At 41.3% G+C, this 27,188-nt stretch overlaps 1 protein-coding gene and 1 long non-coding RNA gene across 4 annotated transcripts in view; one reads left to right on the forward strand and one right to left on the reverse strand.

The window, feature by feature from the left end:
- Positions 1-312: 312 nt before the first annotated feature.
- LOC147248544 (uncharacterized) lies at positions 313-5,193 on the forward strand. 2 transcript variants are annotated; one of them, XR_015109274.1, is made up of 4 exons: positions 313-364; positions 1,403-1,564; positions 2,102-2,236; positions 4,786-5,193. It is a non-coding gene; the product is annotated as an uncharacterized LOC147248544 (long non-coding RNA). The 2 variants fall into 2 exon arrangements; XR_015109273.1 differs by lacking the exons at positions 2,102-2,236; positions 4,786-5,193 and adding an exon at positions 1,764-2,044.
- LOC147248545 (actin-binding LIM protein 3-like) overlaps positions 374-27,188 on the reverse strand; it is a 77,784-nt gene continuing 50,969 nt past the window's right edge. Inside the window, exons 4-24 of one of the 2 annotated variants that reach the window (XM_086179245.1) lie at positions 26,270-26,453; positions 25,048-25,157; positions 23,941-24,067; positions 23,588-23,681; positions 22,566-22,653; positions 16,714-16,772; positions 15,737-15,817; positions 15,213-15,368; positions 15,028-15,057; positions 14,221-14,332; positions 13,784-13,891; positions 11,778-11,828; positions 9,599-9,715; positions 9,454-9,518; positions 9,000-9,144; positions 6,063-6,092; positions 3,967-4,025; positions 3,593-3,659; positions 3,399-3,406; positions 2,162-2,242; positions 374-1,706 (exon numbers count right to left, since the gene is read on the reverse strand). In XM_086179245.1, coding sequence (XP_086035371.1) covers positions 1,593-1,706; positions 2,162-2,242; positions 3,399-3,406; positions 3,593-3,659; positions 3,967-4,025; positions 6,063-6,092; positions 9,000-9,144; positions 9,454-9,518; positions 9,599-9,715; positions 11,778-11,828; positions 13,784-13,891; positions 14,221-14,332; positions 15,028-15,057; positions 15,213-15,368; positions 15,737-15,817; positions 16,714-16,772; positions 22,566-22,653; positions 23,588-23,681; positions 23,941-24,067; positions 25,048-25,157; positions 26,270-26,453 — 1,886 coding nt within the window. In that variant the 3' untranslated portion in view covers positions 374-1,592. Of the gene's footprint in view, positions 1,707-2,161; positions 2,243-3,398; positions 3,407-3,592; positions 3,660-3,752; positions 3,850-3,966; positions 4,026-6,062; positions 6,093-8,999; positions 9,145-9,453; positions 9,519-9,598; positions 9,737-11,777; positions 11,829-13,783; positions 13,892-14,220; positions 14,333-15,027; positions 15,058-15,212; positions 15,369-15,736; positions 15,818-16,713; positions 16,773-22,565; positions 22,654-23,587; positions 23,682-23,940; positions 24,068-25,047; positions 25,158-26,269; positions 26,454-27,188 lie in introns of those variants that run through there. The other variant, XM_086179244.1, reaches the window with a different exon arrangement.

The following is a 27,188-nucleotide window of genomic DNA, read 5'->3' on the forward strand; positions in this document are numbered from 1 at the left end:
CACATGAAAGCCCTCCTCCTGTAGAATTCAAAACCTCACGAGTGGAATTTTTTTTAAGCAGCTCCAAGTTCTCAAGTTGTGTACACGACTTCCCATGTCATAAACACAAGTGAACAAATTTACACTTTCTCCAGAATCTTCTCTGATTTCGATGAAACCTGAGAGGTTCAAGTGAAACGTACGATGAGAAGTCGCCAGGTGATTTTAAATGAGCGAAACTGCAAATTTCATGACAGCTCAGAATTAAATTAAAGAGAGCAAAATATTTCTGGTTATTCAAAGGAACTGTTGAGGCAGTTACACCTGAACCGACCAAGAACAAGCTTAAATCAACACGTATCACAGAATCACGACCATAGTAAAGGTAGGGTGTTTGACTAATTTATTTAGAAGTTATAGAGACGGATGACATTGGAAATTATAAATGGTTCTCAAATAAATAAAAAAACAAGTTAGATTGTAGACTTGAGTGTATAAATCTGGTATGTGGTCAGCAGGGTTTTTTTTTTGAAACACAAACACATTCACACCAAACAGTCTTTGCAGCAGCGAGTGCAACTATATCTCAACAAACCTGCACATCTGTCCAGCTCCTGTTGAATCAATTCCATCTCACAAACACAAATCTTTTTCTTATTCACGTTGACTTTTGTTTTTTAAAATCTTTGTCAGTGCTTGCTTCTCCGCTGCCGTCTTGGTTTACCCTCTATTTTTCATTCAATCTTCAGTCCTCGGATCTTCCTTCTTTTGCTTCTTTTTAATTTCCAATATTTACTTCAGTTTCCTCACCTCTTCATTCAAAGCACTTTAATAACACACAAACTAAATCAGTCCAACGTGAATCAATCTGGTCATAATCCGGCAGCTTAATTTCAGAGTTTTGTCTTGTATAGTAATTTGGATAAAAGGTGAAACACATCTCATCTTTAAGTGTCATTTCATTCACATTTAAGCATATATTAACCTATAAATATAAAATAAATATGAACTCACAGTTGAACTGTACAGTTGTGTCATAGAAAAGCATTTCCAGCGCTGATATGGCTTCAGAACTGACACTAAAATCAAACACATGCCAGTATTAAAAAGAAGAAAACCTTTGGTTTTCAGTTTCAGAGTATTATAATAACGTCATGTGAATAAGCACAGGAACACTGAGAATTCCCCTGTTCTTGTCTGCTAATGTGGGCATCTGCATTCTCCAAGAATGACTTGACCCCCCCCATTGGACTTCATCATTGTCCCCCAGGCTAATGAAGACATGCTGCCATCTGCTGGGAGGACTGAGAAAAACAGCGTATTTCTCCTTTCCTACTTACTACAGCTGCAGTACAGCTGGTCTCCAGCCTCTTGTGGTCTTGCTTTGCTTCCAGTTATCGTACCTTCTCATTTTGTCCAGCAGCTGACGTGCTATTTATTGCTTGAGATGTGCAAGTACATGACGGTTACAGCCCACCAAGAACACTCCGGCGGATCCAACAGGAAGAGATGGACTTGTTCCATTCATTCTCCACAAGCTTCAAGCAGCTGTCAGAGCAGGCTGGTGGCTGTAACCCTGCAGCAGGTTAGAACGCACCGATGACTTCATTTCCTCAGAAGAGACGAACCTGTTTCTTTAGTTCGTTCTTCTTCCACTGAGCAAGGCGATCAAAGGCTGACATGGACATTCCAAACACTCGGTAGAACTCCTCAGGGGAGAGGTGACGCTGTGAGGAGACAGAGTTGGTAAATGATCCTCAGATTAAGTCATTATCTTTTTTCAGGCATCATAAAAAGCAAGCGCTCGGAACTGGCTGTCTGGTAATTGGAGGGTTGCCAGGAGACCATGTCCAATTGTTCTCAGCAAGACAGTGGACCCCCCCAGTTGCTCCTTGCATAGCAGCCTCCACCATCAGTGTTTGAGGAAGGCAACACTTTAAAGTGCTCTGAGTACAGCTAAGGTCGAGTAGCTGCTATATAAATGGAGACCTGATAAGGCAGTAAAACTGTACACTCACTGTGTTCAACACTTACTCCAATAAACATTGCAACCTCCAGAGGACATAACGGGAGAATTAGCCTTTTATTGTTCTTTTCTATTTGTGTTTTCTTTGTACTCCAGTGTGTTGCTGTGCTCACTTAGAGCAGTGACTGGAGGAGATGCGTTAAAAGACGTGCTTACCTCCAGTCTGGCTCGGTCCACATCACCGGGAAGACGCTGCTGTCCTCTGACTGACACCATCAGAGCTTCATATGGGTAGATCTAACACACACACACACACACACACACACACACACACACACACACACACACAGTAACACAAATAAACTTCAGTCTGTCACACTGCAGAAGTGTTGCTTCAATGTGATTTAGAACTTATTGCCACAAGCTTCTTGCACCAAAAGGCCGTAATGGACAACTTTTTTTTTTTAATCCTGAAGGGCCATACTGGTTTTTATAATGCAAGTTAAGTGCCACACATGGGATGTTTTTCTTTTGTGCTGCAAGGTGTGCTGACATACTTGTGTGACGGCACATTGCAAACTTTTGTTTGTCAATTGCTTTGTAAAAATATTCTGCCTGGCAATTAAGTTGGAATACGACTTCAGGGCTTTTTCTTCTCTTTCCTCACGATGACAGTTTGTGGTGTAGTGAGCAGGCTTAGTTGAAAAACGTCTCCTCATCTTGAATTCCTTGAACGCTGACGCCTTTGAACCGAGAGAGCTGTGACATTCACAGTGAAAGTTTCTCTTTTCTGAAGCTTTCAACCTTAACTCCAATTCTGTCATCCCAGCACACATTACTAGCCTGCCACCCGAGAGAGCAAGAATCAACTTCATGCCAAATCTAAATATAGACAGCGCCCTCTACAGGAATTCATTAATAGTAGAAAAGACTCATTGGGGTCATTGGCATGGCGATTCATCAACCTGATGGTCGCTTTTATTGATTGTTAAGGGAGAAGTTTTGTTTTCCTTTGAGGGTGTTGCGGGTCAGACTGAGCCATATTTTGTCCATAGTGGTTTAGCAAATGAAATTAAAACCATGGAGTCATAAGGTGAGCAATTCAGCCATTAGCACTAAGACGTTCAGTGAGGAACACGAATGCAGGATGTGCAATGCAGAAAAGAGCGTACAAGAGTTCCTGTTTCTCTTAACAAAGAGATAAAGTGTTATAAATGGATTGAAATGTAAGAAGAAAAAGTCGTAGGTGTGAGCATTTCAACTTTTTTCTACGGTATTTTCTTGTTGTAAAGAGCCACCACACACACACACACACACACACACACACACCTCATTATATCCTTTCTTTCACTTGCAGTTTATCAAATAAATTCACTGGCTTCATAAAATCAAATTTAGCCAAGTGTTCCTAGTCTTGGATCAATAGTAGCTCAGCCTTGGCAGGGCATCTTACCTTGTATTCTGAAACAAAGGGAGAGAGCGAGAGAGCAGAGAGAGAGAGAGAGAGAGAGAACGTGATAAGTTATGGTTGCATTTATTATCATCACTGAGCAGCACTGACTGATACGCAGTATGAGGGAGTGGTGTATATCAGGAGCAAACTACAAGAACTTGTTTAAGCAGATTTAAACTGTACAATAGGTTTACCTCTGATCTGCCAATTAACGGCATTACTGCTCTCATACTGGTAATAATCTGCATCGGCACTCCCAGGCTGCTGAAACACAACAAGAGAAGAGCAAAGAGGATGACATGATTCCAAACAAATCTCTAAAAAGAAGCATCAGTGGAGTATTTTAGCTTGCCTCGATCTGAACAGAAGATTTTTCCGTGACAGTAACAATAATAAATAACAATATCCTGAGAGTTACTAGCCATGTTCACAGATGCCCTCTGGAAGGAAACTGAAACAAATGAGTTTCAAAGTCAGTGGAACATGAAGGTCATCACCACACGTTATGGTTTAGTCAATGTCGTACACTCTCACGCAGGCACACAGACCCACACTCGTGCTTGCTTACCCTGTTCAGTCCATTTCTTCCGTAGCCAGGCAACGAAGCTGACTTGGCAACGTACGAGTCTGGGAAAGCAAACATAAACATGCCGCTATAAACAAACACAGAAATTCTGCAGACAAATTAACAGACACCTCATATGAGAGTAGGATGAAGAGATGCATGTTACAGTGATTAACATGTAACACAGACGTGATTTATAAGGTGTTAAACTTAGCACAATGAATGGTTGCGGCTAGGAAGTGTTAGCACCACAAAGTAAAACAGTTTCTTAAACTTCAGCGTTTTTTCCTGCTTCGATCAGGCTGATATTTCTTGTGGTTTCTTAAATCTTATAAAGAGAGAGCGAGACTGGGATCATTCTACTGTGGAGAGGGAGCAGAAATACTGCAATATTGTTTTGGATTCAGCACTTAGACAAGCAAGATGTGACATCCAAACACAGATGTGACAGATATAATCTTAGATTCACTGTGAAAGTGTACCATCAATGACCTAATCAATACCTCCACATATAGGATCACTTTTGTTTGATTGGTTTTGATGTGCTATGGATACCTATAAAAAGTGTTAACAGCGTAAACAGGTTCATTTAGCCTTACGATACGATGTCACCAACCAACACCTGGTGATTCTTCCGAGGAAGATGGCAGAAGCAGTCATCGGAACTGTCAAGGTACATCAATAAAAAAAAAACTAGCCTGTTTAGAAGAAATAGTAAATTAAAAATGTTAACACATTGGAGGAAATCTAGAAAACTTTTCCTGCTACTTCTCGCCACTTTATATTTTAAATCTCATATGTTGCCACTCCGTTTTGTTACAGGTGAGCGTGTTTGCATCCTTCTGGCTGGTTCCTAGCATGCACTGCTGCAGCTGAGGCAGTAGAGGGCAGTAGAGTTACACCGATCCTCCGATGCCATCCCTCTGTCTTGCCTCAGGGACTCAGCACTCAGTCCTCCCCTCTCTCCCTTCTTACTCATCTTCTATTTCAGATTCTCTCTTGTTCATTCTGATGAAGAGAATTAAATTTCATATCTCGATGGACGAGCTGATGAAACGCTGTGATGCAGCAGAATATTGGCCTGTGCAGCTGCTAAATTCGAAGTGCTTTGACATCTACCACTCAATCAAAGTGATTCCCGATGTCAAATAAAGTGAGGACTACTAACTACAGCTGAGAGAAATGACCACAAATCAACATCATCATTATTTCAAAATTTGGCCTCCATTGTGATAAATAAATGACCATTTCTTTTATACTGTAATCGTAGTTCTGTTTGAAATATGCTAATGAGCTTGAGTTGGTGAGAGGATTTAAAATGTCAGTTTTCCCCTAAATTTCAGGCCCTAGAGGAAAAAAACTGTTATTTGGGGCTGAAAGAATTGGAAAAGTCTTTAATTGTGATCATTTTGCCACATCCTATACAAAAATGTTGGCCTCTAATTCCTTCTGTCATTGGAAACCTCATGGTTTTGGACAAATATTGCTCAGTAGTTGAATTCACTGGCATTCTATGACGTTTTGAATTCAAAAAAATTCAACCTTGTGATGTTCAAACACACATAAGGAGGCGGCCACATTTAAAATGGGATTAAACACCACACAAGTGATAAGGAGACTGTAACATTGGAGGCAAAGCACAAACATGAAGCTGCAGGAGAAGCACAAAATATATTTTAGGAGTGGATGATATAATCTGACAGCAACACACTTCTACGTACTATCAAAAATTACAGAGCGTATTGTGTAACTGTCAGTTGTGAAACAAATGGCTGAGGGGTTGAGATCAGTGACCCTGAATCAGTGTTGCTGCTACAGAAAAGCTGATAATGTTGCGGTGCCATTTATCTTCCCACCTGTAACTCAAAAGACAGTGGTGTGTGTGTGTGTGTGTGTGTAAGGGGGGGGGGGGGGCGCGTGCGTGTGTGTGTGTGTAAGGGGGGAGAGAGAGGGAGGGGGGGGGGGGGGATGATCTCCTGTTGAGAGCTGCACAGCTGTCCCAGCAGAACAGACAGGATGAGTGAGGATCAGAGTGAAGGCTGTGTCCCCGCCCCTTAGAGATGACCAGAGAGATCAAAACTCAGTGAAGGACCACTCACCGCTGTCGGCGCTGTGGACGGACCTGGGAGCTGAGGATGGAGAGGTGCAAGGAGCAGGAGGGTGGAGGCAGGAAGAAAGGAAAAATGATTGAATATTGATTATCAGTGATCAGGAGCTACATACCCTCTAACAACTTGAACTTTCAAATCAATGAGAGAGCAAACACCTACATAATAGTTGAGGCCTGAATGTTTCATTTCCTGCTGACCATTTGAAATCACGCACTGAACTCAAACATGCGCATGGAAGTTCCTGGTGAATCCGACAACACATGCAGGGTGCGTGAGACTGTTAAGTGAGGTTAATAAACTGGAATGAGAGGGGAGTGTTAATTTTCAGTGGAAGGGAAATAAAGAGGGCCAGCTGTTGCGGGACATCTATAAAACATCAGCCGTGTGAGGAAATGTCCCCGACAGCATCCGCATGCTTACATAATCGCCATCAGTACCTACACATCGTATAAAATATGAAGTAGCACGGGTGCAGCCATGCAGGTTCAGGCTTTATACTCGGGGCACTCCTGTTAAAAATGCATACGCTGCATTTTGTAATTTTAATGGGTTGTGCTGTAGCTTCACTTTGACTCCACCTGCAATATATGGCCCAGTTGGACTGTGCAGAAGTGGGTATGACCAAATGGACAAAATGCAACAAGCACAGAAAATGAAAATGATGAGAATTAAGCAATGTCGCACTTAGACGAGTGACTGAGTGGAAGCCCGGGGATACGGATGCCGATGCTGCTAATGTTTAGCAGATATAATGGCTACCATGTTCAACACTCTACCTTAGCATGTTAGCATGCTGACTCTTTCTAAATAGAGAGTATTTGATTTTTTAGCACAATGAATGCAATGGAACTACCATCTTTCTGTTGAGCTCCTTCACCATCCAGACTAGTTGCACTTTATATTCAGACTCAAAAGACTACAGGCTTTAAAGGAGCTGAACAAAAAAAAAAGACTTTTTTTGGCAAATGGATGGACAACCTCATTATTCATTCAAGCAAAGATGCTACCCAGATAACACTGAATAATGGCCATTCTGTTGCTTTTAAATAATATAAACTCACACTGAAGTTAAGTTCTGCATATTCATTGTCATCTCTCTGTCATTTCCTGCTACTTGGCATGACTGTGTGCAACTGTGGCATAATTAGGATGGGAATTCTTGAGTAATGGCCAAAAATAATGAGTTTTGAACAGACAAAGTGATCTTGACTTCTAAGTACCAGAATTTTGTCAGTTCAGTCTTGAGGTCAAGTGAACACTTGTATGAAATTGGAAGAAATTTCCCTCAAGGAATTACTAAACATTACATTTATGGGTTTCGGATGATTGCAACAATGGTTGTTGAGACATTTCAGGCTGAGTTGCTGCTGGCATAAACAGAGCAAAACCAAATGTGTCGATGATTTATGGGGATGGCTACTTCTATTAAATCCCAGACATCTCATTTTGGAATAAGCGTCTTCTGAAGAATAGATGAGCAAATACTCCTCGGGACTTTTCCAATCAGTAAGTTAACAGCCGAAATTATAAACCTGCAGTGATTACGAACACTAACATCATCTGCGCCTCTCTGTCTGACCTCAGCTCATCTCCCTCTCTCCACTGCTCCCTGACCCTGATTTACCTCCTAGCTTCATGTCGTACATCTTCCCTGGACAGCTCCAAATTGTTTTAGCTCCCCCACACACACTCTCTCACTGTCTCGCTGCCTTTTATATTTAATTCACTCTTGTTCACTCTAGATTTATCCTGTTGAAACACCCTCTCTTTTATTCCCATTTGACCTCCAAATAAACACACACAGTCTTCTTTTCTCTTAGAGTCTCTCCATCTTCATTTCACCCTCACATGTGATGTACTGAATGCAATGAGGGATGGAATCATTGGAGGAGGACACAGAAGTTGGACACTTGGTTTGGAAATATCTAGCTACTAAACAAGAATCTTTATTGTGAAAGGAGCTCAAAACTTCCTGGATTATTTCAATATTATTGAATTATATTATAATATTGTTGACTTTTCCTAACAGAACATTGAATGCACCACCAAAATGCAGGACTGGCCAAGATGGAGCATCAATGAATCCTTCTAACAATGAATGTTATAAATAACATGAACTATGAAGTCTTACGCACAATAATTTTAGGTACTTGGAGAATAAATATAGTATATTAACAAAGAAATACTTCATTGTGATTATATGTCTCCACGATGTGTCTTACTGTATATAAAAACTGCATTTAATTATGCCTTAACTGGCAATATCATAGTTGATGTAACATCATATCTTCCTGTGTGGAGTCTGCATGTTCTCCCTGGTCCTGTGTAGGTTCTCTCCAGGTACTGTGGCTTCCTCCCACAGTCCAAAGACATGCAAGAGGGGACGAGGCTCATCAGATACTAGCTGGTGAGGCTGTGAGAGTGAATGGTTGTCTGTCTATATGTGTTGGCCCTGTGATGGACTGGTGACCCATCCAGGGTGAAACCCGCCTCGCCCAAATGCAGCTGGGATAGACTCCAGCCCCCCACGACCCTTAACAGAACATAAACGGAAGAAAATGGATGGATGGACTTTTCCTGGTTTAAATCCTAACAAACAGTATCTTTGAATACAATACAATAAAACTAGTTAAATATAGTGGGCATTTTTGCCACAAGTCGCAACATTTCCTCAAAGCATCCCTGAGACATCATGTTTGAAAGATTGGGACACGCCTAAGGTCACATTGACCTTTGACCTCTGACCACATTTCAGTTCATCCATGAGTCCCACTGGATATTTGAGCTATATATGAAGCAAATCTCTCGAGGCTTTCTTGAGATATCACGTTAACAACTAAGAAACACAACATCTCCGGATGCACACAGATCAACTTCTACTGACAGATTTTTATAAGGGAATAACACACACGTCCATATACTTACAGCCATTTATGGAGCAGTTTCCTGCCAGGCTGTTCAGCGCCTCCTTGCTGCTATAGCGGGAACTGCGTTTGCTGCCCCACTGATCATTGTCATGACTACCTGACCGCGCCTTCATCTCCTCCTTTAGGATCAACCTGCCAATTCCCTGTGGGAGGGAAAGGAGAAGGATTGAGAGGGAAGAGAAGAATGATGGGTGTCTGCCAGAAGGGATGGGCTGATGGGACCAGATAAATAGATGAATGGACAGGTTGTTGATTTTAGGCGGTTGGCTGAGTGAGATGGGTGCATGTGTGGATAGATGTTGATAGAACAGCGCAGGAAACAGTGATGGACAAAAGGATGGAGGAGCAACACCTTCTATAATGTCTGATTTTATTACACTAACCAGCTCATTAAATATTAACACATACTAAAATATGAAAGAGGGAAGCAGGAGCCTGTTTTCCTCTCTCACCCTGTTTATATTGTGATTCCATCCATCCTCCTCTCCTCCTGATGAAAACCTCCTGGTCCTGGAGACTAGAGAGAGAAAAGTCATATACGGTATCACCCTGGAGAGACAGATGTGTTGGTGTGAGGGTTGGAAGTGAATGCAATACCTTTTGGGGAGCCAGAATATGGGTAGTAGTTGGAGTCGGGGTGATAGATGCTGTTACAGTTGGAGGTGGAGAGGCGACTGGAATTGACAAGGTTCTCATTGGTCTTACTTTTAGAGGCTGTCGGGGAGGAAGAGACGTCTGGTGGACAGGAATGAGAATGGATTTCCATTTGATATAAAACACTTCATTTGTAATGACCAAACTTTAATGATTCAGCATTTCAGGGTAAATTTGTCACCTAGTAACAACAAGACATTTGTTCTGCAGGAGAGTGGCAAAACTTGTTCTACTGTATTAAAAATGGCTTTGTGTTTTTTGTTTTTTTTTGGCGTTGTTGATATGATGCATCACTCTTGGGTGCATTTTGAGTTTGTGTGTGTGTGTGTGTGTGTTCTTGTACTTGCTATCTATTGAGGACTAGAATACATATTCAACCAACAGAGTGAGGACATTTTTGGACAGTGAGGACATTTTAGCCAGTCCTCACATCTTCAAAGGTCCATTTGAAGGTCAAGAGTTGGTTTTAGGGTCGAGGTTAGAATAAAGTTCTGGTTAGGTTTAGGGTCAAGGTTAGGGTCAGGCAGTCAGTTGAGATGGTTAGGTTTAGGGTGAGGGGCTAGGGAATGTATTACGTCAATATGAAAGTCCTCACAAAGACATAAATACAAGGGTGTGTGTGTGTGTGTGTGTGTGTGTGTGTGTAGGAGACTGACAAAGTGGTGCATTTTACTTACAGAGAAGGGAGGGCACAGCAGGGGGGTGAAAAGAAGGACGAAAGGAAACGCATCAAAAACAAGACAACAGACAATGGAAAGCAGGTCAGGGGGAATGTGACTGGATATGATGCAGCGCTTCAATCAAGCAGGTTGTCAAGGTTGCACTGCGACGAGGCTCATTACTGCTCTCCTTCCGAGCAGTAATGAGCCTCAAAGCACATTTCAGGATACACATGAGACATAACCCGAATAATACTTAACTTCTAAATTTAACGCTAAAAACTTTTAAACAGAGTTTACATCTTTTTTGTATAAATGAGAGAGTGAAATATGACTAACATGTAGAGCATTTTGGCCATTTATTCAGAGGTGACAGTAAAGGTAGTCAGCAACATGTAGCATAAAGGTCAGGTTTTGACAAATTAACACCAAAATCCAGGGATCTGGGAGGAAGCTGGGGTTAACAACATGTCTAACAGATGCTGGTCAAATATGGATATAAAAGGCTTTGAGCAGCAGCTATTATATTTTAAAACAAATACAGCAAATACTAATTCTCACTCTGATACAAGTCCTTGAGAAACTTTCAAATACTATTTTTGATACCACAGAAAAAAAATAATTACATTGCAATTTGTTTCAAAAGATAAACATGACAGGTCTACAACATTTTTACATTTGTTTTTCCTTAAAATTAGGATTTAAAAATTACTAGATTACCTAATCCTAAAAAATTAGCTTGTCACAGCATGATGTTGAAAAAAGTTTGAAACAAATTAAGTAATAAACTCTAAACATTTGAAATGTAGCATTTAATTTAGTTTCCAGTGATTTGTTTATTAAATCAGATACTAATTGCGCAGTGCTCTACTGTACCAGTTTATACACCACAAATGCGTTGCCCTGTCAGAGGGCGTAAATGGTTGAAAACTGTGTCAAGCAGGTAGATTAGTGGAAAGAGTTTGCTGCAGTTAGTGATTCATGCTGTAAAGTTTAAAACAGTTCAGATCACCAGGAGACTTGTCAGCACTTTGCAGCTCAGTGTAAATCATCCGGGTGTTTCTGAGGAACAGTAACTCTGTCTGAACACTGATGGATCACCTACACCCTCAAGAGTATTTGGCATCAATTCTCTCAGGTTTACTTCACCTCCTCAATCACCAACTAAAAGTGCTAGTGATTTTGTTTTTTTTTTAACACTGTAACAATGTGTCTATTCAGATCATCTGGCGGCACTCGACCCATCTCGTCCGGTGGTAATTGCAGAAGGAAACACTCTCTCTGACTACTCCTCCTTTTTGAGTGAACGTAGAGAGGAAGAGGAAGGCCTCAGAAGTGCCAGATGTTAGACAGACTGGAACTGGAACTGGAACTGAAATTTAGCGCCCATCTTTTCTGTGACTTCCAAACACAAAATCATACCACAGTTAGAATGTTACATAGACGACCACAAACTGACTAACCTTGTCTCTTATAGATGGGAGGTTTCCGATAAATGTTGGTTTCCTCCGACGCTGAAAACAAAAACATGAGAATAAGTGTGGAAAGCGAGGGAGGGGGGAGAAGGAGACGAGAGGACAGGAGAGGAGGGGAATAATCGGGGTCTCTTTGTTCATCTCGTCCCACCAGATTAGTTGTACACATTTATAGTCTCCTTGCCTATAAACCTGCCGGGGGAGGTAATAAACGGCTGTAGGGGAGGAGGTGCTGTACATCCACACAACATGACTGACGCGCAGAGAGCCCGATGAATACGGATTCATGGGCTTACGACAGGAAAGAGCAGCAGATGGTAGAAGAACAAAGACGAGGGAGGAGAGCATTTTAAGTGGGAAGAGAGGGATAGATGAAGACGAAAAGAAGGAGAAACTTCTAAAATGGCCGGAATATGTGGCATCTTGTAGCTGGAGAAATGTTTTCAGAGAAATCCCTCCGCTTTGAGTGCTGAAAATTGGAACAAGAACCCAGGTAAACCCTGCAAAAAAAAAAATGGGACTGACACCTTTCCCACTTCAAGGAGGAGTAGTAGTTTTTTTTCTGGTGCGTCAATTTTGAATCCTTGAGTAAATACAGTGGAGGGCAGTTACCGAGTTTCTCCTTCTTCTATCTGCCTTTCAAACTCAACACGGCCTGAGCGACAGAGTTTTGCTCGAAAGTAGACGGGTTGAATTCAGGGCCGAAATGACAAAAAAGTCAGACGCCAGTTACCGTGTTCTTCCTAGTTTTGAATTTACACTGATGCCACTCAGAGCTGGTGTGTTGTCTGCTGCTGGGTCATTTACAAAGCCGGATGTCAAAGGTGTTTCAGCCAGTCAGAAGGGCGCTATGGTACACTACAGAAGGGCACTCTATGTCGTGCAGACCTCCACCAAGGCCAATGGAAAAAAACAATATTTAATATCAAATTTCACAGGGTCTTCCCTCACCCGTGCTACACAATCCTGCTCACAGACGGTCAAACAGACATGAGATGGGGGGGAAAAAACATTTTCTTATAACCTTCAATATAAAAGGAAAAAAAACCCACATAATACTTCCAAATACTGCACAGAGCCTTCCACTAACCCTGCCAAGTTAGAGGTCTGACTCCCAATGGGCCCTCACAAAAAAATATTTGTATGCACTCATAGTACTGCAACGCACTTTGGATAAAAGCATCCACCAAATACATTTTGCTCAGTGTAGAAAGGCATGAAGGAGAGTTGTCGCAGGGCTGGCAAAGGAATTACAGCCTCAGAAGGAGCGGAGCGAGGGAACACGCAGGGAGAAATGGTCTGACGGTAGGAGGAGGGAGGGATGGAAGGGAAGCTAATACACCGTTTGTGAAGACATGGAAGGGGGTTTGGTGGTGAAGGGCAGACACGAGGGAGTGAAATAATCAGGATGGAGAGACACATTAAGTTGATAAAGTGCTGATGGAACGTTAAATAAAATAGACAGGTAGTTGTTATACAAGCGCAGTCATATACACCAGACAAAGACTCACTGCAGGGCACTGAAAGGATGATAAATGAGATCAAGACTCAGTATCTATATGTTAGCCAAGCAACCGTCATCAAGCTGATTCTTTTGATTGACATAAGTATATCATAAGAATTTCAATGGAATGTGGCGTCTTTAATTAATCATTTAATGCCCAACAGTCCAAAGCGCCAATGTAATAAAATCATAAAACAGAAGGAAATGATTGGACTATTTTGCAGACCAATTAATTCATTATTAATCTATAATCAAATAACTGTTGACTAATTGATTCATAAACTCAATGTTTCGCCTGTTTGGTTCATAGTGTTATAAAAAGCTGACTGTGAATTTGTGTGACAGGAGGTCTGAGGTCTTATTAGTCATATTGAAAACATGAAAGGTAATTAAATACAGATTTACCAAAAACTGCAATACCCACCTACGTGTGACTGTGGTTAGGGATTAGTACACAGGGCAGAGTGTTACTGCACAGATGACGGCCTACCTGGCACATGGAAATGCTTGGGGACTTGGAAGGGGGTGGTGGTGGTGGGAGTGGCCCACCTGGGCTCTGGCTGACTGTAATAGGGTGAACTCCTGCCACTCTCACTGCCTGCAGTCAGCCCAGCCAATCAAAGCGAGAGAAACCAAAGCATGAGCAACATCTCCAAACATAAAGACAGACAGGCAAGGACAGATGGACACACCTAGAAGCTAAAGTTACATAATTTCACACGGTGCTGCATCCGTGTGTGTGTGTGTGTGTGTGTGTGTGTGTGTGTGTGTGTGTCAGGGGTGCTATGGACTGTGGGGCTCCAGATGGGAAAATGCTACATCATCGCACCCACTCAAGGAGGTGGTATATCTTTCTGGTTAGGGAACTTTTAACATCCTCTTCCTTTCAACTCCAATTTCTGTGTGTGTGGCGAGTGGGTGTATTACCCGGCAGATAATAATGCAGCGGGGACCCTCCATGGCGGCTGTGTGCGGGCGAGTCTGTGAAGGCGGAGCTGGAGGAACGCCTCGTCTTCAACTCCACACCATCCAGCAGATCCTGGAGAGGGAACGAGAGAATGACTTAGTTATTGACTAAAAGCAAGAGATGAAATGCAAAAACAGACCCTGACTCACAATGACATCGCTTTAATATTCTCTATTTACACAATAAAGGTCACACCTCTTTTTTTTGCATATCACTGCCTACTATATTTTATATGATTAATTCAACCCATCATTCATTGTTTTTTCCCCATATACTGTAAAATTCTACATGGTTTTTCAAATAGCTTCTGCATCACGTCACATAGGGACTCCAAATCAGTACCAGAAATTAATACTGGATGAGAAATATAGGGCACACATCATTTTTTTCTTTTTATTGCATAAAATATGAACCTGGAGCGGGGAAGGTAGCTTAGCTTAGCATAGAGAAAAGAGAAAAAGTAGCGAACAACTAACCTGCTCTTCTTCAAAGCATAAACAGCACCTCTGAAGCTCACTGGTAAATAAATAATATCTTGTTTGTCTAACGTGTACATTCTTATAAATGTCAAGTCAGGGTTTTACGATGAGATACAGTACATGCTAGAATTTGGGTCAGCATATACCTGTAGATATTTGCAGCCGAAGCAGATGAACACATCAATCTAAAGTTTTCCTCTCCTGCAGTCACTTAGCGGATTCCGATTTACTTAAAACTACCCCGACATCACCATTTAACAGAACATAATTAGGGATGTGAGTACTTACTTGAGAGTACGGCGATATGGAGCAAAGTGACTGAAGGGGGAAACAAAATTTGAAAATTTTGTCAAATATTCAAGGAGATATTTCATACAGAAGAGTTAAAACTTCCCTTCATCTTGACATTTTGGAATTAAATCGCCTGCCAATTATTGTCAGTCTTGTTTTTGTGAGTGTGTGTGTTGAGGTACCTGTCCACAGCTGTATCGCTCCAGAGTGTCATCTGAGAGGTGTGTGTGGTCGGCCTGATAAGGGATGATGTCTGGTGGCTGGATGTCATATATGGCTTTGACCCTGGGCAGAGCCGCTAGCTGCTTATAGTCCAGACCGTCACTGTCAACCTTAGACTGAGAGAGACGGAGGCGTGTATTAGAAACTGAATCATAAGTGGAAAATTGGGACGCAAATATTAAGATAAGTGATTGCACATGAAAGTACAAACATGGACAGGAAGCATGAGGAGACACACGTAGAGAGAGGCAGAAATAAGATGCAGACGAGGTAAAATTATATCCACAATTTAGATGCGATGTCAGAACCCCAATAACAAGTGAAAAAATGCACGAATATTAAGAGATACACAGGGAAGTGGGGAGGCAGACGGGTGGCTGGACAAACAGACGAGTCAATCTGCTCCCTGGCAGGCGGTTATATTTGACTGACAGCAGTGACAGTTGACAGTGTTGTGGAGGTAACCATAGAGACGAGTACTCACAAAGATGAGGCGGTGAGGGGAGCCGAGGAGCGGAGAGGAGCTGGGAGGAGAGAGGGATGCTGTCTCAGAGGTTCGTCTCAGCTGGCGGGACAACGGAATTGTGTGTAGTCAAAGGAGGCCAAGAAGGACGTTTCAATACAGGAAATCACATCTTTCATCTATAATAATACGAATACCTATATCTTTGACACAAGACTGCTGATATCTGCTGCCATACACACCTGCTGTCAGGAGTCTTTTCCTTGATTTAATCCTGAATTATGTGTCAACAGCAGCAGCAGCAGCAGCAGTTTGTTGTAGAAATCTTGGATATTTGACATTATCATCATTTTTAGTGGTTTGCACATTTTTCTTACTACAAAGTTGAAAAGAATTATACAGTGGTATATTCTGAGATGAGCACTAAAAGTTTAATATAATATTATTATAAGTATTTATGTTTACTCATTATTAACTAATATCATGTTTCAGAGTGAGGCTTATTCTTAATATATCTTCTGAATCCTGGTGCTGATTCAACCTAAGTACGGCGCTACACATTCTGACACTTTGGAAACAACTTCTCAATTTTATATTGAGTCATATTATTACCTGCGTGCATATTTGTTTTCGTTTAGCTTTTCTTCAGCTGCTCGTCAACTGATCGCAGCTTTTTCATTATTTTGTTTTGACGATGACATTTTCTCCGTTAATTTAAACATTTAGCGCATAATTGGATCTGGCAAAGGAGGGAGGAGCAAATCTGAAACAGAAATCCAAGACCTCTTTACTTCAGGAAAGCTCTTTGTGTGCTAAATGAGACGAAAACCACCAAATACCCAAATTATTCAGCTCTTCTAAGATAAAATACATATACATGAATGTCTCTACAAGCGCTATCAGTACGTGTAGAAAAAAAAATCTGACATGAAGAGAAAGAAAGAAACAGAAATAGAAGGAGGGGGCAGGGGGCGGTGAGTATTCTGAGTATCGCTCACCCTCAGTTTTCTCTCCAGACGAACTGCTTCTTTACACATCGGATGCCAAACCTCTGAACCTGTACACATAAACACACACACGATTTCAGCTCAGCCCCCTTCATTTACTGTGTGGGCAGCAGCCATACAGTTTTATGGGTTCCTGTTATGAGTAGATCAGCCTCTCTCCAGTTCAGCAACATCAATCAACCACAACACATGACTGTAGAGGCAGATTGTCTGCTCTGAGGACAGCCAGCGTCTCCGGGTGAAGATGAACAGAGAGGAGGGCAGAGACAGACGTCTACACCGAGGGAAAATGCATCAACGATAAAAGACGTAACAAAGACACGAGGAGATGTTATCACGAATGCAACTGGTTTGACTCCAAAGACCTGCCCTCAAGAGACCCCGACCACTCTCTGATGACGGTCATTACAAAATCCTGGAGCCTTGATCCAAGGGACTCGCAAAACTTTGTCGTCAGGCACCTAAAAACAACTCCAGATGCTCTTGATTCACCCTCAGTGTGCGACTTACTCGATGCACTGCTCATCCATAAATCTGTTTTTTTTTTTATAAAGTTTTCAGCTCCTTTGCATTTCAGCAAACTCAAAAGCTTTTCAAAGCATGAAAATGTAAACCATATTCTGTTTCAACTGGTTTTATTCTTCAGCACGCTGCATTTTTTTTATTCAAAGCAGTTTTACAACATAAAAAGTAAGATGCAACTTCAATATGTACACATATATTGGAATTGGATACAGAATTTTCATATGTGATAGTGGTGAAGCGATTCATTCAGTACAAAAAAGTATCAAAGATCGATCCCCAGGATAAAGTGCATTCTCTTGTTTTTGTGAATACTTCACGAGCAAATGTTTATTTACTGTGTGGAACGCTGAAAATTGCACCACGTAAAGCATTTAAGTAAACAGATACAAAGCAGAACAAATCTGGGCAAAGAAGCATCAATAAGTTGCTTCGGTTTGCTCGTGTGAACCTCAGAGGACAGAGACTGTACCGCAGTCTGGGCTTCATCAGCAAAATGTTGGTCACTTTCAGTTGGACAAACCCTGAAGCTTTGGTTTAATGACCCGAGAGGCCCGGCACTTTAAAAGTAATTAGCAGGAATTCAAATTAAATCCAAGATTTAACAGGAAGCTATAGTGTAGGTGGCAGGATTCTGCAGTGTTCCTTAATGGGAAACAACATGAGTAAATAGCAAATGCACCCGACATGAAGTACTGAACTTCAGGAGTCCATCATCTTCATTGCATCCATTTGCTAAAAACTTCCTGAGAGTTCAAAGTAAGACACTCGTGTGCTCCTGCCGACTCCACTGCCTCAGCTGCACTCTCAGCTACACTATTCCACACTGCAAACCTTCAGGAGCCCCAGCCTGACTGCACCCTTTACTGGTGCATGTGCAATGCGACTACTGAGCTGCTGGTTATCTTAGCAAATCAAATACAGCATCATCCAAATTATTAACAACTACGTCTCTACTGGGTTAACAGCTCCAACTGTAATTGTAGGAGAAAGAAGAGGAAGAAGTAGTACTGGATAAACAGCTCGCGTAATTACAGGATCCCTGAGATGACAACCCCCTTGTGGGAGGAGCATGCATGGAGAGAGATGCAGGGGCAGTTAGAACGTCAACAAAACCCGTTGTGGTGCGTTAAGGGGCATCAAATCTGAACAGCTTGAATCACAAGACAGCAAACAAGCTCACGTCAAAATGGCTGAGCTTTCTGAGCTCCCAGTTTGTGAGTTAGCAGGTGTATCTGAGGCCCAAGTATACATGCACAGGCACTAAAAAAAGTGAGTTTTTTAAATAATATGACCCCTTTCATAGTTTTCCAAAAAGGCTTTTCTTTGAATACTAATGAACTATAATGAAATTGAGAGACCAAGCATGATGCAAAGGAACAAAGGATGTGGCCTGCTGTGAATGAGAGGGAAGGAAATAAGGAAGCAAAGAGGGAGTAAATGAAGGCTCTTATCAGGACAATAAACCACTAATGTCAGGATGCTCTATGCATGTGGAGCTAATAGTGATACTGACAGTAATATATCCGCTCCGAACACACACACACCACACACACACACACACACACACACACACACACACAGGATCATTTTCCTGGCAGGGCCTTTGGGCACTGTAGACCACCCCAATAGGCTCAGTTAGCTGATCATGACTGTAATATACAACTGCTATCAACACCATGAATCTGACTTACACACACACACACACACACACACACACACACACACACACACACACACACACACACACACACACGCACACACTCGTAGACACAAACCACAGATGCACAGGGACGCTCAACAACCGCGCACACACATAAAATCAATACTGTAGACAGAATGCACGGTGATTCAGTGCACCCCCGTCCCACCCACGCTCCTCAACTCTGCTGCCAAGCAGATGCAAGGCCTTGGACTTGAGATCCTTTATCTCCTGGAAGAGACAAATCTAAATAGTAGAGAGAGGAGAGGAATCAAATCTGAAAAATGCTACTAAACGTCATTTCTGAGAAAATCAGTTGCTAAAAATCTCTATGATTTAAAGACTGCTGAGGTTTTGTGTCTTTCTATTACATAAGTCTTATGTCTTATGGAGCGAAAACTCAGAATCCCTTTTTCTATTTTAACTTCATGCAAAAATGAAGTTCATCAGTAGCAAACTCTCGATCTTGTCTGGTAATATTCAACAGACATGCAGCCAGTGTGAATGTGGGGAAGCAATATTGATATTTGTGTACATTCAATAGATATTTTAAATGATCTCAGGTATGTTTTCTGCTGAATCGTGCTGCCATGAGAAGCAGCATCACGTTAAAGCCGCATAAGCACTATTATGATTCATCTGTTCTTTAGGTTCGTGATGTCAGTGGCCTTCCTTTATTCCTCCGTGCCATGAAGATAATGTGAGAACCGGCGTGTGTCTGATATCTCACAAACTGATGGAAGGATTTTCTTATATTACAAGGACCAAGAGAGAAATATTTGGTGTTCTTGGGAGTTTTCTTTTGATTCAGCCACACAGTATCAATGTTTGGCATGGCTTTTGTGGCTTAAACATGTATAACCCGACCACCGGAGATGATCTTTCATTTGAGGACGACCCATTAATGGTGTTTATGAATGAATTCTCCACAGATGTTGGTGTTGTGAGTTAAGCGAAAACAGAAAGAAATCGTCCAACTTTGGAGAAATCTGTAGCACTTTAAGGTTTGTTAGAAAAATCCCAAGAAAACACAATCCAATGTACAGCATCATCAATTCTGTATCACTATAACTTTTCATCATATTTCATTATTATGCATTCATTATATATAATTAGGAATGATGAATAATAGTGAAATCATAAACTATCAATCAAATCATATTTAACATTTAACCAATATCAGAATTGATGTCTTCAAATCTGATACACACAAAAACAAATAAACAAATCAAATTTTGTAAAAGCACAAATAAAACAAGTAAATCGTTGTGAGAATATTCTCTAGTAAATATCCACTATAGCAATGTGTCAGCCCTAAACATCCGATCTTGCACTTTTGTGGGATTTAAATATAAATTCTAACTTTCACTGATACAAAACAACAAGAATCTCTCTTGTATTTTGTCTTAAAGTGATAGTTGGCCAAAAAAATGAAAATTCAGTCAGTACCTTCTCCCCCTCATGCTGACGAAAGGTCGGGCGACGTATTTTTAGTCCACAAAATACTGCTGGAGTTTCATAGGAGAAGGTGTTGCAGTAATCTTCCAAACAATTGAAGTGAATAAATATAAAATTTTGGAATATAAACAGTTAGAGGGGCTAAAATATGGTGATAAAAATAATACTTCCCCGATCTTCCATTGGCACGAGAGTGAGAAAGTAACTGACAGTAATTTTTGGATGAACTATCCCTTTAACAGCTCTAAAATGGGAAGAAGGGATGGTTTGTATATTTCTATAGATTGGAGGAATATCAGTTTGGACTGAAATGGTCTGTCAATATTATTCTTTTTTTTGTTTGTTTTTTACATTTTATTACTATTAAAATAAAGAATACAACAGCAATATACTGGTTCCCGTTTCAAACTTGGAAGAATAAGGGATTCAAGATTTCAGAGAGCTAGACCCAGACGGACTCACTGCTGAGTGTACGCCACATTTGTTCACCATAGCATAAAAGCGCTGGCATTGTCCGGACTGAGTGACCACAATAAACACACAGCCATCCGTTTAAAGGCCAATATTGAACCAGAGTATCCATGATCAGTTCATAAAATAACTATCCACTCCCACCTCCGACACACACATACACTACTTCTTATTCCAGACATGCATCATGAGATTGATAGCAAAGGAGTGTGTGAATGTGTTGTGTAGATGTGCGCGCACATGCGTGTGTGTCGTAATTGACTGTGTCTCGCGAGGGTGATTGCTCAGCCCTCCTACATGTCTGAAGTCATCAAAAGGACTGAATGTAACCTTGGGGCAGCTTCCTGGAGTCCACACAAATACCGCACACACACACACACACACACACACACGCGCATACACACACCTCCATTCATACAAAGGCAAACACAAATGTACCTGCATTCAAGGAAGACGCACACACATACAAGAATTTGCATGTATTTACAGGCATAGATTAAAGTGTGACACATGCACACACAGGCTACATGTACAATATGCAAATGTGTGGTTTTACTGGTGGCTGTGAGTGGGAGAGCAGCAGAATGTCAATGAGGTGAAACAGGGGGTGTCAACCTGTATGGTGACTCTGGGACACGTTACGGTACACCAGCGCTACATATAATCTCAACATAGAACATTTCAATCCAAAGTTCTTGGCTCTGCGCTTCCTTTAGTGCTACTATCTTTTTCCATTTCACCTTCACCTCGCTCTCAGTTGTGTCTGACGTTTTGTTCACATGCGGCCAGTTTGTATTCAGTGATGCTCACTGAACACTGCTTTTTCTTCCACACTTCAGACATGTCTAACATGGATTTATCCAAAATGTTAGTTTACTGTCATGATATAAACTAAGGGGATCAATCTTGATATAGGGCTGTATGATATGGAAGAAAAAGGAATATCAGAATAATCAGAGGTCAGGCTCTGACAGATCAAATCTTTGTCATTGAATTTAAAAATAACATGCAGTTCTATGCCAAACGCAAAATAATATGGATCAGGATTGTTTCCAGCATCATCCTATTGAATTCTGAACATCATGTTGAACTAGTTAGTAAAACTGAGGCTCCTGTTTGATTCAAGTTAACCATTCAGATTAATTCTGTCAGTATCAGGTTGCTCACAATAATGGACACAGAGGCAAAGGTTGAGAAGTAATTGACTTCAACCTTGATGTGTATCAAGATAAAGGCAGATGGTGTGTGTGCCCCTGTGTGTGTGTGTGTGTGTGTGTGTGTGTGTGTGTGTGTGTGTGTGTGTGTTTGTTTCCAGTGAGTAGCAAGTATGTGTAAGATCAATAACTCACAGTAACTGTACTTTGTTAAAATAACCAAGTAATCCTACTTTTCTCTCTCTCTTTCTCTCTCGCACACACACACACAGACACAGACACAGACACACACACACACACACACACACACACACACACACACACACACACACACACCCCTCCACAGATGCAGAAACACAGGCCATCTGGACACTTGTAGGGTACAGCTAATTCAATAGATGCTACCAGACAAGTCTATTTTTATGTCTGCAGGCTTTGCAAACAGAGCAGCACCTTTGTACATCCTCGAGCAACCATTAATGCAACACAACAATGGGTTTGATCAGATTTATAGACACAGCACATCCTCTCCTCACCTGTTAGGTACATTTCCTCTCCTTCCAAAAACATCATGTGACAGCGGGCACACCTGGCACAGCCGGGGTGGTAGTGCTTCCCACCAGCCTGGAAGAGAGTCAGCAAACACAAGAGTGGAACAGGAAAGGAAATTACTTGAGAGAAGTAGATAAGACAAAGAGAAGCAGAAGCAGATGATACAAATGAGGAAGGAGTGGCGATAAGACACAGAGGAAAAACAATGAGGAGTGACGAGTGGGGAGAGGAGCGATAAGAAATAGAAAAGTAAATGAATGGCACAGAGAGGATGGACTTCATCAGTCATCAGTCAACCTTGAGTGCTGCTTTTTTTCATCTACACACATTCTTCTTTCTCACATGCACACATTTGCACTTTCAAATGCTTACACATAGACAAAGGGAAAAAAGAGAGTTCATGCTGGTTAAAAGGAATGTGCTAATTTTGCTTATTTGTCGTCCTCATCGGGGCCAGAAGAGAAGATAGATCTGCTGTAGATAGAACTAGCTGACTGCTAGTTAACTTAGCACAACGGATGGCAGTGGATGGGAAGAGCTAGCACAAGGTAAGGTTCAGGATCTTGGTTTGTAAATAATCATCTTCATCTTCTCTAACAAAGTTAGCCGTAATAAGTAGCAGCAGTGTCTTCTGCTTGTTTGGTTTTTATTGGCCAAGGGAAAGATCTGGCTTTTGACATCCTGCGTGAAGTTAGCGTATGAAAAGGAGTTCTGACTCTGTCTCTGATTTTAAAATCACGATGTTTCTTAAGTGTTGGCAAAGACTGCTTTGGAGAAGAGGGCTTTAGATTATTTTAAACAGAAGAATGCTAACACTTCCCATCCACTATCATTCATTGTTCAAAGCTAACTAGCAGTCAGCTGGTCTCAGCTCCACACAGCAAGCACAGAGGAGAGAAGGGTATCCATCTCCTTGACTGGCTCTGGGAGGGATGGTGGGTAGGCTCATATCCCAAAAACCTGCTGTAATCCCTTGAGCAAACATATACACTCAAGTATTCCTCACCTCAAGGACCCGGCCACTGATGTATCTGTTGCAGCTCTCACACCTAATCCCAAACTGAGTGTGGTAGTCGGTCTCACAGTATGGTATCCCATCCCTGTCAAGGTCAAAGCAAGCTTGCTTTTTTTACTGAATTAAAGATTATAAATATACATGACATACTGTATGTCATATTGACTTTTAAAAACTGTGTGTGCTTGAGTTGATTGGTGGAAACATTTTCTTCTTTTTATTGTCTTGCAAAAACATATTATAAAGCAATGGACTAATTTGCAATTTAGATCTCTTTAAAAAGATCAGACTTTTTTTCTCAAACGTAACTAGAAACTGCACACACGGGAGTCAGAGTCACCTACTTGCTGATGTACTCTCCAGTTAGCGCACAGCCGCACGTTCGGCATTTGAAACAACTGACGTGCCACTGTCTCTCCAGAGCCAGCAGGGACTGACCCTGTTTAATCTCCTCACTGCATCCTGCACAGTCTAGAGGAGAGGAGAGGAGAGGAGAGGAGAGGAGAGGAGAGGAGAGGAGAGGAGAGGAGAGGAGAGGAGAGGAGAGGAGAGGAGAGGGGAGGTAAGGGGAGGAAAGGGGAGGAGAGGGGAGGAAAGGGGAGGAGGAAAAAGCTTAAACACGCTGAGTGTTATACATTTATCATCCATCCTCTCCATCCTCATCCCACCCTCCTTCCAGATGGAGCGACCAGAACCAGGCTACCAAACCTCCTGCAGCAGCAGGTCACCTTAGCTGCAGGAAATGTGTCTGAGTTTGGTATATTGAGTCGGTGTGTCTTCATGTCTCTCACTTGTAGCAGACATACGACTTTACATGAACCAAAAACATATGAAAGTAAATCTAACTGAATATCATCCAGGTTATGACAACACACGCCACATATAAGCCATTACTCTAACAGGCTGGACGGTCGCTGTGCGCATCATTTTTAGGCTCAAGGCTTCAACTTGCTTTCTTGCTGTCTACAAATATCAAAAGAATAAAATTAAGAATTAGCTGAAAAGACTCCATGTTGTCCAGAAATGATAAATAATTTATTATACACTGCTAGCCTGCTGCCCTAAATACTCACAACAACCCATTAATGTCGACTAGTCAACAGCTGAAAATAGTTCCTGATAAACAAACTATTTATATTTGAGGCTGACCCGCATTCCATGAAATCTCTGGTCATCTAACATATTTTACAAAGAAATGAATGCTTTGGTTGCCAAGCTTGAAAATAAAAATGCTAACAAAGTGTTCCTATTTAAGTATGGTGTAATTTTTGGTAAAATATGAACACGTATGTTTCTATGTTTTGATGCAACCCCCCCCCCCCCCTTATTTTCAGTATGTTATATGTCATGTTACAATTTACAAAATTAACACTGACACGAGAGATGATTAATGTGCACTGGCCAAGTATAGAAATACAAAAAACAGAATTATTTTGGTGTTTGTTTCTTACAACTTGGCCCGTGGACTTTGACCGGCTTGTCACTCAGTGTGTGTGAGCATTGCTGACACACACACTTCTTCCCACAGAAGGTCACCCTGTCTCCAATTGGGAAGGGACTCCTGAGAACACACACGCAAGATATCAGGGTTAAGCTATGCAGATCCTTTATTGAGGAATTCAACTTTGGCAACATGAAGTTTAAAGAACAGTTATGGTGCAGATGTTTTCAGCAGAAGTGTTGAGGATTGTGATATATTTATGTGTCCGGCACCCTAAAAGAATGAATATGAATGAAATGGCACATCTGGGGCTCAGAAGACCAAATTTAACATTTGATAAACTCACAATAATGCATTTACAGTGGGATTTTTGAATAATGAAGAAACTGTGTTCTTAAAACTTTTCACAGTGTTGCTGGTTAATTGTTTGACACCATTTAGTCATTCGCTCGTGTTTTTTTTTTTATCAATGAAGTTAGCGTCAAGATCGAAGCAGAAACAGACAAAAATGAATATTCCCATTTAGAGAACCTTTTATCACAATACCTGCTCCGACATGGACAATCAAATATCAGACTATTACCATTTGGCGTTAACATATCCGCCCAATCAGTTGAAACTTTCATTTTCACCTCACATTTCAGAAATCATTTTTGTGAAATCTCACTTTTTGCTTTTTAGCATTGACTTGTACAGGAAAAATTATGTGTCAGAATTCTTAATAGTTAAAAAAAAAAAGTCTGGGATATGATATGATATTTTAACAATATTCATCATATATCAATATATCACCAAGCGACACAGTAGGTTTTCAAAACTGTTGAAAAGACTAATCTTGATCTCACAAATCTACCACAAGAGTCAGCCCTGCAGAAATACATCTCCAGGGTAGGGCTAGAATTCCACGTCTGGTATTTGATGAATATATAAATTAGATATATTTTCCCATATACTTTATACATTGAGGAATATTTCAACTGCAGTCGTTCAGAACTGTTGTTCTAAGACGTGTTGAGAGTGCAGTAACTATAAAACTGTTTATTTCCAGCTAAAACTTGAGCAGATAATTTAAGGTATTTCAGAAACCCTTACTTGATGTTTACACATTTTTGAGAATATTTCATCAATTTAACTCTTCTATGGAATGTTTCATTTTTAAGGATTTTTTTTTTTTTTTTTGCCCTGGGGTACTATCAACGTCTTTATGACAACAGCCCACAAAATTCTGTTACCTGCAGATGCTGCACACAAAGCATTGTGGGTGGTATGTCCTCCCCAGGGCGGACACCACCTCCCCAGTGATGTACTGGTCACAGCTGTCACACTGGGTCCCATAGAGGCGCTGGTAGTCCTCCGTGCAGATGTACTCACCGGAGTGGTGGAAGAAACCAGAGTGTACCAGGTCACAGCCGCACACTAGACAAAACAAAGACAAAGAACCTGTAGAGACCAGAACTCACTAAAATTCTACTGAAGGAGGAAACACACAACAAGCTTTTGGGTAAATATGCTTATAGGTCATCTTCCCCAGAGCCACACAAGAAGGAGGATACCCCTCCCTGCTCTGTGTGGGCATGAGGGAGCACACAGAGATCAGCTGATGGCTAACTAGCTTAGCACCTGGGGACAAAACTTAAAAAATGATTATGGAGTCAGAAACTAGTCAGGAAATAAATAGTTTTTTTAACCAAGGTCATTTACTGGGTATCTCATCACAAGACACACACACACACACACACACACACACACACACACACACACACACACACACACACACACACGGCACAGGTTGCTTAAGAAATCTTTCAACTTTACATAAGACATCCGCGTTAATCCATAAACCTAGAGGTTTCACCTTGTAGTTTGAGGGTAACAGTAGACAGTGTACAGTATATGTGTGTGTGTGTGTGTGTGTGTGTGTGTGGGGGGGGGGGGGTGATTGGGGGTGGGGTTGCCAAGAGTGCAATCTGCTTTTCTCTCTGACCTCTAAAGGGTTAATATACTAATCTAGGTTAGGGGATTAGACTAGTAGGAGTCTCATCTGTTAATTTATGCAGCATGTTATGTTGTTGCAGGATATAAATTATATATATAAAGAATATTTACATATCTATGTTACAACATGAGCTTTTGACAATCATGCAAAGTTAA

This window comes from Aulostomus chinensis, chromosome 15 (assembly GCF_037954235.1).
Source record: "Aulostomus chinensis isolate RoL2024-O1b breed Wild chromosome 15, RoL_Achi_v1.0, whole genome shotgun sequence".
Taxonomy (NCBI): Eukaryota; Metazoa; Chordata; class Actinopteri; order Syngnathiformes; family Aulostomidae; genus Aulostomus; species Aulostomus chinensis.